Source organism: Eublepharis macularius, chromosome 1 (genome assembly GCF_028583425.1).
Source record: "Eublepharis macularius isolate TG4126 chromosome 1, MPM_Emac_v1.0, whole genome shotgun sequence".
Taxonomy (NCBI): Eukaryota; Metazoa; Chordata; class Lepidosauria; order Squamata; family Eublepharidae; genus Eublepharis; species Eublepharis macularius.
The window spans coordinates 23,046,502-23,065,849 of NC_072790.1; the positions used below are offsets into that span (position 1 = coordinate 23,046,502).

Genomic DNA, 19,348 nt, shown 5'->3' on the forward strand with positions numbered 1-19,348 from the left:
CAGTTTATAGATATAAAATCATAAACACCCTTCCTCACATACACTGTCTGGCTTGAAATGTTAGCCAGGTAAGAACTTGGAAAAATATTTTAAGAGAGTCAGAGCGGCTGACTGACTAATGGCCCTTTCCATGTCCCAGAGAGATACCTAGGACAATGGGTTCTCCCTCTGAGGCGGAGGACATCTTGGGTGATTCCCACTGTCCAATCAGGGAGGCAGGAACTAATTTTCTTCCTCTTCCTGTCTGGCGTGTGGGACCACCCTCTCTTCAGTTCTGTTCCTGCCTCCAGGGAGAGCAGTTCTTCAGCAGATGAGCTCTGCTGCCTTTTCTCTCTCTCTCATTTACCTTTCTTCTTCCTCAAACCATTCTTTACCTTACTCCTTAGTCCTGCTCCTCCCATTTCCTCTTCTTTTACTCCTCTTGCCAAAGAAAGAAAAGAAGAGGACGACATGGTCTCTAGAGAGTCATTGGACTCTGAGGAAAGCTTCATGGAGGAGGATATGGGCTGTTCCCATGGAGCCATCCTACCGGCGGCGGGAACAAGCCCAGCCGGCACCAGCTTGCCTCTTAGGCTGTGTGGTTCCTTGGCGAGGAGAATATGGGCTGTTCCCATGGAGCCGTCCTACCGGCGGCGGGAACAAGCCCAGCCGGCACCAGCTTGCCTCTTAGGCTGTGTGGTTCCTTGGCGAGGAGAATATGGGCTGTTCCCATGGAGCCGTCCTACCGGCGGCGGGAACAAGCCCAGCCGGCACCAGCTTGCCTCTTAGGCTGTGTGGTTCCTTGGCGAGGAGAATATGGGCTGTTCCCATGGAGCCGTCCTACCGGCGGCGGGAACAAGCCCAGCCGGCACCAGCTTGCCTCTTAGGCTGTGTGGTTCCTTGGCGAGGAGAATATGGGCTGTTCCCATGGAGCCGTCCTACCGGCGGCGGGAACAAGCCCAGCCGGCACCAGCTTGCCTCTTAGGCTGTGTGGTTCCTTGGCGAGGAGAATATGGGCTGTTCCCATGGAGCCGTCCTACCGGCGGCGGGAACAAGCCCAGCCGGCACCAGCTTGCCTCTTAGGCTGTGTGGTTCCTTGGCGAGGAGAATATGGGCTGTTGCCACGGAGCCGTCCTACCGGCGGTGGGAACAAGCTCAGCCGGCACCAGCTTGCCTCTTAGGCTGTGTGGTTCCTTGGCGAGGAGAATATGGGCTGTTCCCATGGAGCCGTCCTACCGGCGGCGGGAACAAGCCCAGCCGGCACCAGCTTGCCTCTTAGGCTGTGTGGTTCCTTGGCGAGGAGAATATGGGCTGTTCCCATGGAGCCGTCCTACCGGCGGCGGGAACAAGCCCAGCCGGCACCAGCTTGCCTCTTAGGCTGTGTGGTTCCTTGGCGAGGAGAATATGGGCTGTTCCCATGGAGCCGTCCTACCGGTGGCGGGAACAAGCCCAGCCGGCACCAGCTTGCCTCTTAGGCTGTGTGGTTCCTTGGCGAGGAGAATATGGGCTGTTCCCATGGAGCCGTCCTACCGGCGGCGGGAACAAGCCCAGCCGGCACCAGCTTGCCTCTTAGGCTGTGTGGTTCCTTGGCGAGGAGAATATGGGCTGTTCCCATGGAGCCGTCCTACCGGCGGCGGGAACAAGCCCAGCCGGCACCAGCTTGCCTCTTAGGCTGTGTGGTTCCTTGGCGAGGAGAATATGGGCTGTTCCCATGGAGCCGTCCTACCGGCGGCGGGAACAAGCCCAGCCGGCACCAGCTTGCCTCTTAGGCTGTGTGGTTCCTTGGCGAGGAGAATATGGGCTGTTCTCATGGAGCCGTCCTACCGGCGGCGGGAACAAGCCCAGCCGGCACCAGCTTGCCTCTTAGGCTGTGTGGTTCCTTGGCGAGGAGAATATGGGCTGTTGCCACGGAGCCGTCCTACCGGCGGCGGGAACAAGCCCAGCCGGCACCAGCTTGCCTCTTAGGCTGTGTGGTTCCTTGGCGAGGAGAATATGGGTTGTTGCCACGGAGCTGTCCTACCGGCGGCGGGAAGAAGCTCAGCCGGCACCAGCTTGCCTCTTAGGCTGTGTGGTTCCTTGGCGAGGAGAATATGGGTTGTTGCCACGGAGCTGTCCTACCGGCGGCGGGAACAAGCCCAGCCGGCACCAGCATGCCTCTTAGGCTGTGTGGTTCCCTGGTGAGGAAATGGCCTTTGAGGAGACACAGGCCTCTAAACATCCCCATCTTCCACAGAGGGAGTTTGTTAAAACAGCGGCGCCTCAGCCAGCCAGCTGAGAACAGTGCCACTTGGCGGAGCTCAATTTTGGCAGGAAACATGAGTGATTTCCCGCCTAATCTCAGATCCGCTTGCCAATCTCCTGGCGGGAGAGACATTGCAGAAACATAATCCGGACACCCAGAGCTCCAGCCGACAAGCCCAGGAGGGCCATGTAAGTGTCCCCCGAGCGTGTTACCTCAAGAATTCCTGTCAGCAATTTGACTATGAGGGAGGAAATCCTGTCACTTTGCCAGCCAGAAGCACCTTGGCCCAATAAAGATGCCAGGAATCTCCTCAACCCTGGCACCATGTGAATGTGCTCATGCCAACCTCCTGGCTGGAGATTTTACTGCAGGCTTTTCCCCTTTGGATCTAGCCCTGCCTTTACAACAGGATCTAGCCCTGCCTTTCCCTGTCAGATGGGTAATGTATAAAGGGCACAAAATTAACAGTGTCTTTGAACCTTTTAACTTCTTAAGACTAACCAGGAGGGAGGAAATATATAATCTCTGCCGGGCTGAAACCTCTGTTAATAGTGGTATGATGTCTACCTCCTCCTCCTCCTCCATGAGTAAGGCTGTAGCTCTGTGGAAAAGCTTCTGCTTTGTATGCAAAGGATCCAGGTTCCCCATTAATTCCAGTTAAAAAGATGAGGTAGATGATGGGAAAAACCTCTTCCTGAGACCCTGGTGACCAGCTGCCAGTCTGAGGAGACAACACTGACCGATGGTCCTGAGTCAGAATAAGGCAGTTTGTAATGTTTATCAGCCAGGGATCCCCATGGAGCAGGGGGATCGCCCTCAGATAGAGTCTGTAATGACAGGGAGAAGGATGAATTCCTTCAGATGTGGAAGAGGAGGAAATATCCCTACCAGAACAGTCAGCCCAGCTGTCTGAATCTGAGATCTGCCAGTATTTACTACCTAAGACATACTCAGCCTTAGAGCTGTAGAAATTACCCTTAGGGGAGTAGGACCCTTAGACTGGGAATACCAAATCCAACCCAGGGAAACAAGAGTCTCTTCCTAGTGAAGGTTCCTCAGAAAAGGTCCTCCCATTTCCAGAAAATTTGGGGAGAAGGTTCAAGGCTTAGTGGTCTAACCATAAGCCAATTAACAATCCCTGAACTTGGTCCCCCCCCCACAAAAACCCCCTCACTTTCTTTGCTATGAGTTGTTGCAGGTACCTGCGATCGAAATTCCAGTGGCTACACTTCAGTCATCTGGGCTCCGGTCAGAGGATGGGCAAGGATCAGTCTGAGACCACTTAGACAAGAGGAGAGAGGCCATGCTAAGAAGAGTGCTCGAGGCCGTGGCCATGGCTATTAAGGCTACAGCTATTGTCTCAATTGCCTCAAGAGGGTCAGGAGTATGGATCTGGAAACTGATCCAACTTCTCCTGTACAATAGCTGCCCCCATTGAAGTGGCAAACAGAAATTTAAGGGCCAATACCTTCAAGACAGATGTCATCCTGGATACATTTACTTTTTTCTTCCAGGATTATGGTCTCGACAGCAGTAACAAGTCGGCAGTCTTGACTAAGAGCATGTCCAGCAGATTCACACTCTAAAAATATCATCCTGGCTTACCCCTTTCAGAGAGACAAGCTACTTGGGGATGCCCTGGGAAAGATGTGGGTTGAGACCTAGGACAGAAGAATGTGTTGCCAAAAAACACTTAAACTATCTGAGAGGCAATCCATTGGCCCTCAGCCTTTTTATTCACAACACACAGACCTGACAACATCTGGCTGATTTATGTCAAGAGTTCTCTTAAGGGAAAAATCCCCATAAACATTGGTGGAGAATCCTAGTTACCTCCTCTTGTTTCCTTTAAGCTAATTTCCCCCAACTAAGTAGAAAATTGCCTATTTGGGTAACACTCTGTTAATCTCATCTGGACAAGTTCTCAGTTTCTACCAACACCCAAAGCCAATATTTAACCCTTAAGTGGCCGTTTAGTGGCCCATGCTGTCAAGATTGTGGATCTTGATGCTATTTCTACTACTGCTGTGCCTTTCAACGCTTCCAGGTCCTTTGATCACCAAGGCAATCCGTGGCTAGTTCAGTTGTGCCAAGTACTCAGTTTCAGATCCTCAGTATGGGGGAGGGGTGCTAAACTGAGGGCTTTTCTTCATAGCTAACCATCACATCACTCACTGAGAAATAGCTGACATTCACAATTTAATGAGATGTGGCTGAGCAATACTCCCTTCAGCTATATATATTTGGCTGATACAAGTGAAGGGAGCTGCAATGCAACATGGTATAGCCTGAGATCTTGTAAGCTTAAGCAGGGCTGGTACTTGGGTGGGGTACTGCCAAGGAAGACTCTGCAGAAGGCAGCAATGGCAACCCATCTCTGTTTTTCAGTTACCTGGAAAGCCCCTTTCTGGAATTGCCATAAGTTGGCTGCAACTTGATGTGAGCTACTGAGTATAGTGGTCAAATGGTTGGGTTGCGAATCAGCACTCTGCTGGTTCGAATCCCACAACTGCCATGAGCTCAGCAGGTGGCCTTGGGCAAGCCTCTCACCCCAGCTGTATTCTGGGGATAATGCTAACACTGACTTAGTTCACTGCTGTGAGCGGGCAATAATGTAGAAGAGCTGCTGTAGCATACTGGCTATGTGATTGGGCTGTGAATCAGCACTCTGCTGGTTTGAAACCCCTACTGCTATGAGTTCAGCAGGAGGCGTTGCGTAAGCCAATCCTCTCAGTCCAGCTCCCCAGCTGTGAAGATAACGATAACACTGATTTTGTTCATCGCTCTGAGTGGGGAACTAATCTGTCTAAAAGAACGGTATACAAGCATACTGTTGTTGCCAATGGCATGTATGTACATACGCAAGTGAACGAACACAGAAGCATTTATTTTTATAATCATTCTATGCCTTTTTATTTCAGAAAATATTTTGTCAGATTGTTTTTATAAAAGCTGTTTTACAAAACAAAAATACAAAATTTATATTTTGCAATGATACAGGTGGTGGGTTGGTGGAACAACTATTGAAGAGGGAATTGTGGGGTGGGAAGAAATCCCAGAAACAATACTGAACAAAATATGGAAGAGCAGGCATTTTCATCACAGGTTCTTGGTTGAAATTTGGTCCATCGTTAGAAAGAATAGTTGGGTAGAGGGCAAACTCCCAACACCATCTTCTACTGTACCCTGCCCAGTACAAAGGATTTACTCGAAGAATAGCAATATGTAGCTTCTGTAGACCTCCCGCCAGCCCACTCCCAAAAGCCTTCAGTAGCAATTTTTCTGTAGCTGTGCACTCAGGAAAACGTAGGCTGTTCTACTGGAAGACACAAAATCAGATACAATGGCACCCAGTTTCCATCTGTGGTATACAATTCCATCCATTCAGAAAACAGGCCACCAGCATCCTTCATGATTAGTTTGTATGCAGCCACAAAAACACACAGGGGTTGTGAAGTTAACAGAACTGATAGCCTTTTCCTGACAGCTTTACCAGAAGGGTACTTTAAAAAAGAAAAAAAAGAACTACACTATTTCCAAGACTACGAATTTTCTTTGCTCTTCTGGGCAATGATCTATTTACTAAGTTTTGGAAAATGTATGGATTATATCAGTAAAACCATGCTATGTTTCTTTTGATCTATTAAGGGCATGACAGGTAGGAATAGGAAGTGCTACGAACTTCTCCCTCTCAACCCACAATGGAAAAGAAAGAACCCTGATCGCTAAAACTAACACCTCCTCTTCCCATCACAGATAAATTTGATCACATTAAAGAAACTGTCATCTCCGTTTCCTCTTCTCGGGCTGCTGTCAGCATTCCAGGAAAGCCTTTTTATTGGCGGCCCAGGAGGCAGGATGTGGTGATGTAATACTGTGTCGGGAACCTTTCCTTTTTGGAACCCAGAGCGCAAGGGGACTGGATCTATAGGTACCCTCCATTTCCATTTTGGTGGGAGGCTATGCTTTTCTCTCTCTCTTATTGCAGAAGGCAAAACTGCATGTTATGTACAGTTCTACAATTCCTTCTGAAACAGAAGATGGTGAGAGCGGGGCTTCTTCACCCTTTGGACTCATGCCCTTTTCCTGCTACCCCAGCTGCTTTTATCTTTGCAGGAGAAAGGACATGGATATCCTTAATTTTCCTATACAGGCAAAAAGTAGTGTGTGGAGGGTGATTTTTTTTCCAACCAGGAAAACAGCATGGGGTGGGGGAAGGGTGAGGTAGCCCTTGTCCCCTCTTATGTGTGAAAATGTAGCCATCGGTGGCTGCACTTGTTTTTTATTTTTAAAAACTCCTCATGCGGCAAAAAGGGTCCAAAAGATGACGCAAGACTGACTGCTTGCTCCTACACTTGCATAAAATATTTTTCAAAGGAAAGTGAACCATGTGGCATTAACGTTATCTGGTTTGCTACAAAATCAAGAAAATCCGTTTGTGGCATTGTGGATTTGCATGACATTATCTGGCGTTATACCAGGGAGGGGACAGAAGGATTTTGACTTGCCACGGAACACCAACTTTCAGTCAAAAAGGCATAGAAAAATGAGGCAGTGTGTTCAGCAGAAGCTGTCCCTTTCATGAATCGCTACGCTAGCGTACGTACATGTGTGAAATACAGAGAGAGAGAGAGACAGACACACACGAAATATAAAAACATAGGAAAGGCTACATGGCAATGTAAGGCACTGAAACACACTACGCTGTGGATTGGCAACCTTGTGCAGGAGTAAAGGAGCAAGCAAGCAGAGCCGCCGGTTTTTGCAGCTTCCCAAACTCAAACCAATGAGCTCCTTTGGAAGACGGAGGACACAGGCCACTGCACGAAGCAAGGAAGCCCCATTCGGGACCGTGAGATTAAGTCATGGCGGCTCCGTGCCAAAGCAGTCAGGCCAGATCCCGACTTAGAACAACAGTCTCTCTCTTTGGAATGCTGAAGAGTCGTCTGCAGGCAGGAGAGGTGCCGAACGAGGACAAGTCCGGTTTCCGTCAGCCTCAACCACCAGAGAGTCATTTTTACAGCTTCGACATATTGGTTAGGCCCCAAGTAGCCTGGCCTAGGTTAGCACCACTGCCCCACTCAGTTCAGTCCTTCACTCCTATATAAACATTCAAAGGATGAGGTATATTTAGGATTGAAAAAAGAGAGACAGAAATTGACAGGCACACTGTGGTAAGTTTGGCTTCGGCTCAGAATACCCCAATTTGGAATATTCCAAGATTTTGCCGGGAACGGAACTGCCGGCATTGCTCTGTGCTTTTTCAGCCAGAATGAGGGAAGAAACACCCCTGCTTCCCTCCTAGAATGCGGGAAGAGAAAGACTTCTTTATACCAGTCAATACTCCTAGAAAGCCTGGCAACTGCTCTGTTGGGATGTATGGAATCCTCCAGAAGAAGAATGCAACATGTGTTTGATGCAGGGGAGAAAGGGTGGGGCAGGGAATGAGAACGAGAGAGAAAGAAAGCGCGTATACATACAAATGTGCTAATACTCAATCTACTATTTGCTATCGGATTCCAACTCTGTAAAATGACACAAGTATAAACCAAGCACCTGCCAGCCCCAGTTCTAGCTTATAAAGATGCTCATCTCTCCCCTACTCCCACAGGAAGCAAAAAACATCCTTGCTACAACCAGGAGGCAAGGCTGTTGTGACTGGCAGTGCGCCAAAGAATGCCACCAGGAGACCATCCTTAATTACGGTAAAATAAATACGGATGCCTTAAATCCCTTCTTTGTATTAAGTGGCGAGCTGCAAACTGAAAGGGGCTCCATGGGGAAGACATTTGGGATCAGGTGATCCATTTGCAAGGGGGGCTAAAAACCATTTCAGTACTCAAAAATAACTCTATAACAGGAACTGCACGCTTAAGAAGGTCAGGGGATACTGAAATTTTCAAACAACATAGGCAACTGAAAATTGGTGTGTTGCTTTAGAGAGAAGGACAAATTCACTCCTTTGTTCTCCCAAAACACTGCCATTGCTAACTTCTGCTTCCAAAATAAAAAACAAAATGTAGCAGGGCTTTTTTTAAAAGGTAGCCTTTGAGGTAGATTCTACATTTGACTCCATCATATGCTTTGGGAGAAGGTGATGGAATGGGTGATGGGCAATTCCTCCATTAACTGAGTACTTCAGTTGCCATGCGTTAAGAACTGGATTATCCATCATTTCGCACGGCTGTAATTTACGAAGCTTTCGAAACAGAGGGAGAACAGCAATTCTCAGGAGCCACAAGGAATGGCTGGAAAGGGATTCAGAATGCTGAGAAGGAGTGGATGAAAAAAGATACTGAATAACATTGCTATTCTATGTTTGGATGGACCTGGACAGTAAGATTACACCAGGGCCATTTCCAGATGGCTTACCTGCCTCCGGAACATCGCGCCATCTTGCGGGGCTCGCACGAGTTGCGACGTCGCGCAAAACTTGCGCGAGAAAACGCGATATTTCGCGTTTTCCCCGCAAGATGGCGCAATGTTCCGGAGGCAGGTAAGCCGTCTGGAAACGGCCCAGCACTTCCATTAAGGACACCTGACCCAGGAAAGAATGTCAAGGGGTAAACAAACTGCAAGCCTGCTAAGAAAGACAGACACAGGCTGTCCACTTGCAGTACAGCCTAAACAGTCATTTGAGTGAGTAGTGGAGTTTCCCTCTTCTCTAAGGCACTGTGTAGGTTGGGAGAGACTTGAGACGGTCTAGGCTGGACCAGTGGAGATGGAAAGCTGTCAGGACGGCAGGTCGGATTGCCAGAGTTTTGAGAGAACCCAAAAGACAACAGCAAATTCTACTTTATGGGTTATCACCTGAGGAAAGAACATTGGAAAGAAGAAACTCACATCTGTTCCAAATTGCTGGAAAGCAAATGGTGCCTGAGAGCTGAAACGGCAACTGCCAAAAGCAACTTGAACACAATTCAGAACATGCATACAATTCAGAACGTGTCCATCTCCTGGTGGCCTTGGGAAAGCCCAATACAGCCTCAAACATCTCACTAAGTTTATGGGATGTGTGATGTACTGACAAGAGTCAAACATAGAAGGAACACCCAGAGATTTACTCTTCTGTCACAGTTCAAACTGTGTTTCCCACAAGCCCCTGCCTTCGCAAGAGTGCTGTTCCAAAAAGTCCCAAATTCTACAAAGCTAAACTCAAAGTTCTCTTCCTGTGGCAATGTGCCACATGTCCTAAAGCTGCCATCTCTCTAAGGCAAAGAAGCACTGGATGCTGCAAGAATGGAGGGAAGGGGTGGAAACTCTTTAAGGCAGGTAACAGATTTCTGAGGAAGACCGGCTTGTAACATGTTTACGGGGTGGCAGGGGTAGGGGGAGAGAAGCAAAGGAAAACACACACATTAAGGTCATACACTCCAAGTAGAGAAACTGTTTGGTGTTCCTAAGCCCCTCATGACGAGAAGGCCTTTTGGTTGTTCTTGTAAACTGTCTGGAGACAAGAGCTTTCAATGAAGAACGTTCAAAGCCGTCTGAGGTGGAACTTGTGAAGACAGAAAGGGGGGGGGGGAGAGGGAGGGGAGCTGCTTTTCAGTCCCAGAATCTCGACTCTTTCGTTCTCCTCCTCCTCCTCCACTATCCCTGAAGGCTCTGTTTTAGCTCTACGGAGACTTCAGCTTCTTGGTACGTGGTGAGGTACCATTTTCTGCTTTCACAACTCCATTTTCGTGGTAGCCTGCAGGGGGAAGAAATGAAGAAAATGATACCTTTTGCCCCCTTAAAGATCCCTCCTATAAATGGAATTTGGAATTCTGCACTGCAGTCTTAGGAGGGAGACATCAATCTCCAGCTTTGGGGGAACATGCGCCAAAACGGATCATTCATGTGGCCCGTAAAGATTTCCCAAGCCCAAAGGAGGAGTTTGCAGTATGAGCCAAGCTGTTCTCCAGTCATCATATCTGCAGACTTTTACCACACAGTGTGGGGGGCCTGGGAATGTCAAAACATGCTAAGCACTGGTTGGTTCATTTATCATAATTATATCCCTGTCTCTCCAGAGAGGAAAGAACAGCTTACTAAGCCAAAGTTAGCTTCAGGAGTAGAATTGCATCACGTGGCTTCAGACTCTTCTCTGGACCATCAAGGCTTAGCATGTCCCTGCAGGGAAGGCTAAAGAGAAAACGGGGAGTCTTCTCCGTGTCTGTGGCTGTTAACCTAGATCTATTAGTTCCTTACCTGCCGACAGTGCATAGTACTACTATTGCTTAAAATGAGGCCTGTGGAGAGGTGCCACGCACCCTAGCAGTCACACATGGAATCCAGCCATCGGGACTGCATTCGTTCTATGATTTGGGACCCAGCTCGTAGCTGACCAAAAAGGAAAGGTCCCGGGGGAAGAGACATCAGGCCCCAAACGCAGAACATGTCAGTGCTTACCAATGCCAGTGGCCCTGGCTGGAGTAAGACAAAAGGTTTACCACCCAACACCTCTGCTAGACTGTCATGCCTAAAGGGTCAGAAACTGGGACAACCTTTACCTAAGGACCCCGTCCTGACTATGTGTCGAGAGGCAATGAGGACAAGTCCCAACTCTGAGAACAAAGGTAACAATGGATTTTTAAACAGCTGCAAAGTCAAGCATTACTAGCCCACCCTAACTAAACATCGTTTAGGATAAGGATAGACCTCATGATTTAGAGGATTGTATGTTTTCACCTTTTCCTCATAACCTTGCTCAGCACGATGCTTGAATAGACCACGGGTACTGTATTGATTTCTGTTTGTTAAACTTCCTTACATTTTGAATGCCCAGAGCTTGATCTCTGTGAATACATCACTCCTATCCAGTCCCGCTTTCCAAAAAGCAGTAAAGGAAAGGGACAGCAGATGAGCTAGTCACCATCCCTTCAGTGTGACAATTAGATGGTTATTGCACTAGTTAGTACGAGCAAAGTGGCAGATGCAGCAACTAGGAGGAGCCTTTAAACAACAATGCAAATACAGAGTGCTGCATTTGCGTTGCTAGAGGGACGACTACGTTTCGCGGCAGATCCTCATTCAGATTATTTGGTGGCAGTGGTTCCTACCCAGAGGGAAGATGGCCCCCCGGGGAGAAAGGGGAAGGGGCAGCGTTGCTGGGTGGAGACCTGGGGTGGCTCCAGGGATTTTCCAAGCTCCCGGAACCTGAGGAAGTGGGGGCTTGCAAGTCTATTTCTTCACAAGGACTAAAACACATTAAAACAATTTTAGTCAATTATGTGCATTTAAGACAATTGAAAATGATACTTGCCCAGGAATAAAACATAGTTTTAGAGGGAAAAGGCGCACTGTTTTTTGCATATGATGGACGCAGGGGTTGTACATTAGACTGCCTTAGTCTAGTCACACCTTAAAGGCTAACATGATTTTATTCCAACATCACTTCATCAGATGCACTGTAGAGCATCTTTGGTAAGTGGATGTTTATGTAAGAAATTTGGAAGAAAGAGAGCAATAAACAGCAGGGTCAAAAGGCCATGAAATCCAGAAAGTACAGGGTGAAATGTAATTATGTAAAATTTAAATGTAATCAAGAAAAGTGCTGCAATCCTTTACAAGACCAAAAATGGCAACTATCTTTTACTTAAAGACTCAACTTCTGAATTAATCAAAAGTTTAATTCATCTAACCAATTAGGTGACAAAACCGTACAAACCCTGGTTAAATCAGCCGCAGGCTTAACATACTTGGGGCAACACTCACCGGACTCCCTTTTGACCGTCTTGGACTGTTGCTTGCCATGGACAGCTGCTGCGGCTCTCTGCCGGGCATTCTGCTCATTCCGATACTCCCGCCAGCGCCGGAGCTGGAAGTGGATGAAGCGCCACATCATCCAAGCCTGTGAGAAGCACACCAGAAGCAGCACGAACATCCTAGACAGAATAATAATAATAATAATAACATTCGATTTATATACCGCCCCTTCAGGACAACTTAATGCCCACTCAGAGAGGTTTACAAAGTGTTATTATTACCCCACAACAATCACCCTGTGAGGTGGGTGGGGCTGAGAGAGCTCCAGAGAACTGTGACTCGCCCAAGGTCACCCAGCTGGCTTCAAGTGGAGGAGTGGGGAATCAAACCCAGTTCTCCAGATTAGAGTCCCACGCTCTTAACCACTACACCAAACTGGCATGCAGAAGCAGGAGACGGGCAGGTTTGAAAGTAAGCAATGGCCCAAGAAGTTCTTAGGAGACATGGATGGGCGGGGGAGGGGCTCTCAGTCTCTTTCAAAGAAGATTCAAGCATCTCATTCCTTCCCTAGCAAGTTTCATGCTGTCGGACCACTTGTTCTGACCCAAAGCCAGCTATCCCTCTTACAGCTGAGGGTAAAGTCTCAAAAATATGGATGAAGTCTTCAGAAGTGTTGATCTACACAAATCAAAAGTTATTTGAGGGTTGTTAACACAATCACCTTAGTTTACATAAGGAAGGAATCCCATGATATTTCAGGTTCATATCCCTGTCTGTGAACGTTGTATATTTGTTCACAGTGTATAAATACATTCTAAACACCCAATTACCCACCTCTTTTACAAGTAAAGAGTGTAGGAAAGTTAAAAAAATGAAACCCTGACTTCAAATCATAGCTGACTTATGGCAACCCCTGGCGGGGTCTTCATGGCAAGAGACTATCAGAGGTGATGATTGGCCATTGCCTGCCTCTGCAATCTTGGTCTTCGTTGGAGGTCTCCTATCTAATTACTAACCAAGGCCGACCTTGCTTAGCTTCTGAGATCTTATGAGATCAGGATCTCCTGGGCTATCCAGGTTACAGTCTAGAATATATGTAACATTTCCCCCAAGTTAAGCATGGATAGGAGACTGGGGCTGCACTGAGACATCACAATAAACCACAGCTTGTTTAAAATGTGGTTTGTGCAACAAACCTTACAGATCTAAGTGACAAATCCCAGTCTGTGCATAAATGGTGATCTGTCACCTTCCTGTCTTCTCCATCAGGGAGAGCATGGTTCCTCTATGGCCATCTCAGCAGCCAGTGTTACTCGGTCAGCCAGGGTCCCCAGCCTTTTAGAGCCTGAAGGGCACCTTTGGAATTTTGACACACGATGGCAGGTGCAACCACAAAATGGCAGAGCCACAAATACACCAGAAGGCCAAGTGCAAGAGAAAAGAGGAGTATTTTTAAAAAAAATATACTGGGGAAGAAGAATGAGAAAGAGAATAAAACTAATACTGTGGTGGCAGCTGCTGCCCAAACAACATTACTTTAACCTGCACAACCGATTTGATCTCCAGTGGCCAATTAGAAACCATACTGGGGAAGAGGCCCAACCTGGCCCGCCAGCTTTCTAAAAATGTTTGGCAGGCACCAAGAACGTTGTTGGTGAGTGCCTTGGCACCCATGGGTATCATGCTGGGAACCCCTGTGCTACACTGTGGGATGTGAACCCAAATCAGTACAAACTTTGGTTAACAAACATCTCCAGACATTAGTTTACAATCCCAGTTAGGTGTCCACCAATAAACCTCAGTTTGCTGGCATGCCTGCATTCAGATGTTACAACTAACAAGCATTTAATTAAAAACAACAAGCTGGATCCAGCCGAAGATTTCTGTGCATACAAGTGGAAACATACTTCAAAACTATGCTGCAGCAGAAACCCTGTGCTCCCAGTTTCCCCACGTTAAAATTATTGTATCCCAATTTGCATTTTTACTTGCACAAGACTCAGTGCAAGTTACGACTTGGGGAAAGGGATCAGACTGGCATTGCAGTACATCCAGTGCCATTGCTTGCACAAGCAAAACTGCACCAAGTGAGCTTGTGTTTCTGTTCGTGCTTTGCTAGAATCAACCCAATGCTTACAGGCCACTTCGATGCCTGAACGCAGCCTGGAAGCAAAGCGCTGGACAGGGCACATCCTTCTTAACAGCCCACCCACCATTATTCAGCTCGTCCACACTTCTCCTATGAGATGGAATCAAGGTTACGAAGCTAAACTGCACAAAAGTTAAGGGCGGTTAAGGCTAACCAGGTTCCCTCAAACAGGGATTTGGTCAAATTCCAGTTTAACGCACAAGTTATGAAGGATCCCCAATTTAGTGTCAACTGCAGTTGGACAGTACCAATGTAACACTTAAAGAGTAATTAAAGCTAGGGAGAAGAATGTTGAGGGATTCATGCAAAGTGCAGCATTCTGCACTTTACTTCATTGTCATGTCTTCTGTGCAGTCCCACATGGGAACTGTGCATGCAGAAGAACATTCAGTAAACAAGAACAGAACAGAAGAACACTCGATGAACAACAGTTACAGGTAGGTGCACCCGTTTTCATTGTCATGTCTTCTGTGCAGGCACACATGGGAACTGTGCGTGTGCAGTTCCCATGTGTGCCTGCACAGAAGAACACTTGATGAACAACAGTTACAGGTAGGTGGACCCCTGTTTTCCACTCTCTCAACTACAATTAAGAGATCAGGAGCATTATCTCCATACCAGCCCTAAGGGCCTTATTGACAAACTGCTACAGAATGGGCAGCTGAATGCAAGAATCCACGTTCCAATCAGAATGAACCGCCATATCTTTTGTTCACTTGCCAAAATAGCACACCTCACCAGAGCCTTACCTGAAAAGCAACGTATTGAAGTTTCCTTTTTCAGGGTCAAACGCCTGGTTTTCCACCCGAGCCAGTCCAAAGGCAATGACCAGGAAGGAAAGGGTGAGGGTGAACAGCCGGGAGATGACAAACACCACTGCCCACGCATTAAACCTGGTGGGAATCAACGAGAGACCAGTCCACCAGTGAAACACAGCAAAAGGAGTTTGTCAGGTCCATCTGGTGAGACCTTAAGAATATGGTAGCTGTCTGGAGATTGTGCGTGTGGAACTGGGTTCTGGAGTGATGGTGGTGGAGAGTGCCCTCAAGTCACAGCAGACTTATGGCGACCCCCAGTGGGGTTTTCATGGCAAGAGACTAACTGAGGTGGTTTGCCGTTGCTTGCCTGGTCTTGGAGGTCTCCCATCCAATTACTAACCAAGACTGACCCTGCTTAGCTTCTGAGATTTCACAAGATCAGGTTCACCTGGGCTATCCAAGTCAGAGCGGGTTCTGGAGTAGCTGATCTGTAACCTAAAAGTGTAGCCCAAATTCTGCATCAAGAGATTAGACATCTCAAGTAACACCCTGGGCTGCTAGATGAACAGAGATGCCAATAGCATAACCATGTAGTCACGTGGTCAAGGTATCTGTACCGGCACAATTCTTACATTGGTTTTGGTTGTCACCAGTCACAGAGAAAACAACAGTCACATTTGCTGCTCTTATATACAGTCAGAGCATCTCCTTACACTTCCCTTTTAAGAGAGTGACTTTCTACTCCTCATGGTTACAAAGCAAGTCTCCATAATTGGAAACAGTGCCCCATAATACAGGCAATCCAAAAGGGGCTGGGGGACCCTTGAAAGAGGTGTATGTTTTGAACTCTTTGTATCTTGCACTCAGTTGCTTGAACAAAATTCAAATTCTGCTAACTTAAGCCCATGTGGCAAGCAATAGTCAGTAAAGTGCATATTCAATATGAGTCAGACTTGCTACACACAGAATTTTTTATCCAGTTAGGTGTGTTTTCCTCTAATGGAAGGAGCTGGGAATTTCACACTCTCTTGAAAGTCTGCACACAGACACACGAGCACCCTGATTGTCAAGCCAGTACCTTTGCTCCACCAAGTGGGTTTCCCAACTAAAGCCTGACACACATTTCTCATCTCTCTTCATAGGCAGAGGATTGGGGCACTTAGAGTCAAGATACAATGCACCAAAGACTTCTTTAGTGTCCTACTTGCTGAGAGTAATGGCTTTTAAGTGGGCTAGAGAATATCAGGTATGACTTGTATGTCATGGGAGATGCAAAGACTACTGCGAGATATTGGAAAGGAATCTTAGGTTTCTTTCACTACGCGAAGAACATTTTTGGAGGAGTAAACCTCGTTGAATAGACTTGTGTAGGATTCTGAGTAGATCTGCCTAGGGGTGGCTGTCAGGGTCACCTAGGAAATCCATTTAGGCCTCCCAGGCTACACTTCACCATGAGAGGGAAGACCCAAAAGGTCACAGGCAAGAACACTTACAGTTTTTCATTGTTTTCATCCGTGAAGTAGAAAAGGCGAGCCACGTGGAAGAGGAATTCAGCCACGTATTGCAGCAGCAACAGGATGAGTCCCAGGCGTGTGAGGCTGGAGGAAGACGGAGGAGCAATCCTTAACTTGAGAGAGCACCTGAGTGTCTACTGGACTCCCCCACCCCAAACACCCGTGGCTCTCAAATACCCCAAACGGCGGTGTCTTGAACAAGGGTACAACCACCAAGTTAATCAGTTGCCAAGCTCAATTCACTGCGGAATATACGCTACAACACCCCCCCCCCCCTTTAACGTAAGTGGTGTGCTTTGTTCATGTAATTCCGATGCAAGGGGATGGAGTCGCTCCTGCTCAGACCACCCCGCCTCCTCATCCCGGCTTTCGGGATTTCTTCAAGCACCGCCCACACGTTATTCTTAGGTAACTTGCAAGCCTGCAGGACTAGGAACTAACTTTCTTTAAAAGGAATGGAAATCCTGCGCCCATGACCGTTTTTTGCAATTGTGCAGCACAATTGCAGAATACACACAGCCCCCCCCCCGATTGTATTCAAGATGGGGGGAAATGCAGAAGCCCCTTTTATGACTTGAAGATCATGAACCTAGAGAATAAAAGCCCGCAATGTGCAAACATGGAAAAACCCCACCATTCTGGTTTCATTCAGAAAGCCGCCAATTCCAGTCTGCTGCGCTACAGTGCAGACGCTAAAATAATTGGGAAATAATTCTTAACGTGTCTATTTCATTTGAATTACGGTGCCTCCTTTTAAAACAGCTGGCACAGACCTGGGACTGGGATTATGATCCTATTGCAGCAAGTGCCGTTGATACCCCTAACCAAGCGGTCTAAAAAAAACCCCGTATGCCGCAGCTCATCATGGCATATTTCTGTGTAAGTGAGATTAATGCTACGATCCTACAGACGCTTGGGCTGCTACCAGACATTGACAATTCTCCTAGTCGCTGCTGTGAAAGCAAAGGCATTCGCCATGGCAACAGAGTATCTACACAGCAGTTTCCCACTCTCCTTGTCGCATCCCCCTGTGGCTGCTATTCCTTCCTGCCACCACCCAATGGATTTTCAGTCTTTTTTTAAGATCGGAAATTAACGTAATTGCTATAGTGCTATAACAATCTAGTGCCGTGAGTTACTAGCTCTTCTCGAAGCCCTGCTTTCATTTACATTGGAAAAAAAAATAAAAGGAGATCATTGTACATTCATGTACAAGTTACAAGTTTACAAGTTGTCATTCACCGGCTATTGTCATTCAGCATCTGAAATCACTCCACTCTCCAAGATATAAGGACAGGTGGATTCATATTCCAGTCGTATCTGAAGAAGCAAGCTGTGGCTCTCGAACGCTCAGGCCCTACCACAAATTTTGTGAGTCTTATAGGTGCTACTGGTCTCTTGCTCTTTTCTACTGCTACAGACCAACACGGCTACCCATCTTGATCTAAATTAAAATTTAGATCCAGTAAAAAAAAGTGTATAACATTTCTTTGAGGAGTAGGTCATCTTGAACTCAGGGTCACCTTCCTTTTGAGTTAATACGGTACTTAAAAAATAAAGGTGGAAATTCAGAGTACCAATCAGATTGTGGCAAAAGATTGTTATAACATTAGTACTCTGTAGACAGCTAACATTGCTGATTTTTTTAAAAGCCTCAAAAATGCACTCTGGTGGCCTGGAAGGCAATGGCGGGTGTGGGGGATGGAGACAAGGGAAACAGCACAAATGTGGGCAGGACCTTAAAAAATGTACACTTCCCTGTCCATGCAGTGTACAAAATCACTTTGACTACGATCTTTCCAAAATGATGGTATCAAACCTGGCTTGGGCATGATCAAAGGAAAGCAGGGGGCAAACCTGTAAAGTGAGCAGTTAGGGGACAGTGGAACGTATAAGCAGGACGAAAGAAGAGGGGCTCAGCAGCACTTACTTTAAGAGGTATGCTCCAGCTATATGTACAAGGTAGAGGCTTATATACTGCAAATGGCGAGGAATCTCTTCCTGGGAAGCAAAAAGGGACCACACCAACGTTAGCTGTAAGCGGGCAACAAAGGATATGGCACAGCACAAGCAACATCGATTGCTTGCATTTAAATAAGGGGCTTGATTCCAAACTGTTCCAGCTTGCACATCAAAGAAAGGTGTGCACTACATTTCCACAAGCCGTCTTATTTATCTCAAAAACTTTATATCCCTTCTCAGGGAAAGGCTTCCATCAAAAAAGGTTTCCTGTGCGGAATACAACACAGCAATTAATTTATCAATGAAAATACTGTCCCATGAAGATACAAAGCTGCCTTGTAATAAGTCAGATCCTTTGTCCATCAAGGTCTTTATTGTTTACTCAGAGAGGCAGTGTCTCTCCAGGGTCTCAGGCGGAGGCATCTCTCTCTCTCTCTCTCTCTGTGTGTGTGTGTGTCTCTGTCTCTCTGTCTCTCTCTCTCACACACACACCCTGATTCTTAACTGGAGGTGCCGGGGATTGACCCTGGGACCTTCGGCATGCCCAGTAGATGCTCTACCACTGAGCTGGAACCCCTCCCTTTAAAATGTTAGGAATGTCAACCTTGAACAGCATAAACTATAGAACAGCCACCTTAATCAAGAGCAGTAGCCCATGAGCAAGGGGAGCAGGAAATATTTCAAGATATCAGACCAGTGATTCTACACATGTTAAGAGCGGCAGGATGCAAAATCCTCAATACTACGGAGAGCTTCACAGCGTCAAGGAGTGAAGCGGTTACTGCATACCTCGTTCAAACCTGAGCAAAAAAAGCAGGAAAGCTGCTTTCAACATACTCTGCGTGGTTGAGAATATATACTCACGGGTTGGATCCAACCAAGTGTTTTCACGGATGGAAGGATTTCTGTCCACGGAGTGCGACTTCCTTGCCTCTTCCCACTGGCTGCAGCCCATAATGATCCCCAGGTGACAAATTCCCACTCCGCAAATGGAAATTCTTCTATCAGAGAAAAAGCTCTGCTGGATCCAAGCGATGGCTTCTCTTGGCCTTCAGGA

General features: G+C 47.1%; 1 protein-coding gene across 1 annotated transcript in view; it reads right to left on the reverse strand.

Annotated features, from left to right (window-relative positions):
- Nucleotides 1-5,112: 5,112 nt before the first annotated feature.
- The window catches only part of TRAM2 (translocation associated membrane protein 2), an 83,312-nt gene continuing 69,076 nt past the window's right edge, over nucleotides 5,113-19,348 (reverse strand). Inside the window, exons 7-11 of the mRNA XM_054977605.1 lie at nucleotides 18,260-18,330; nucleotides 16,309-16,413; nucleotides 14,807-14,950; nucleotides 11,918-12,087; nucleotides 5,113-9,911 (exon numbers count right to left, since the gene is read on the reverse strand). Of these exons, the coding sequence (XP_054833580.1) occupies nucleotides 9,838-9,911; nucleotides 11,918-12,087; nucleotides 14,807-14,950; nucleotides 16,309-16,413; nucleotides 18,260-18,330 (564 nt within the window). The 3' untranslated portion in view covers nucleotides 5,113-9,837. The remainder of the gene's footprint in view (nucleotides 9,912-11,917; nucleotides 12,088-14,806; nucleotides 14,951-16,308; nucleotides 16,414-18,259; nucleotides 18,331-19,348) is intronic.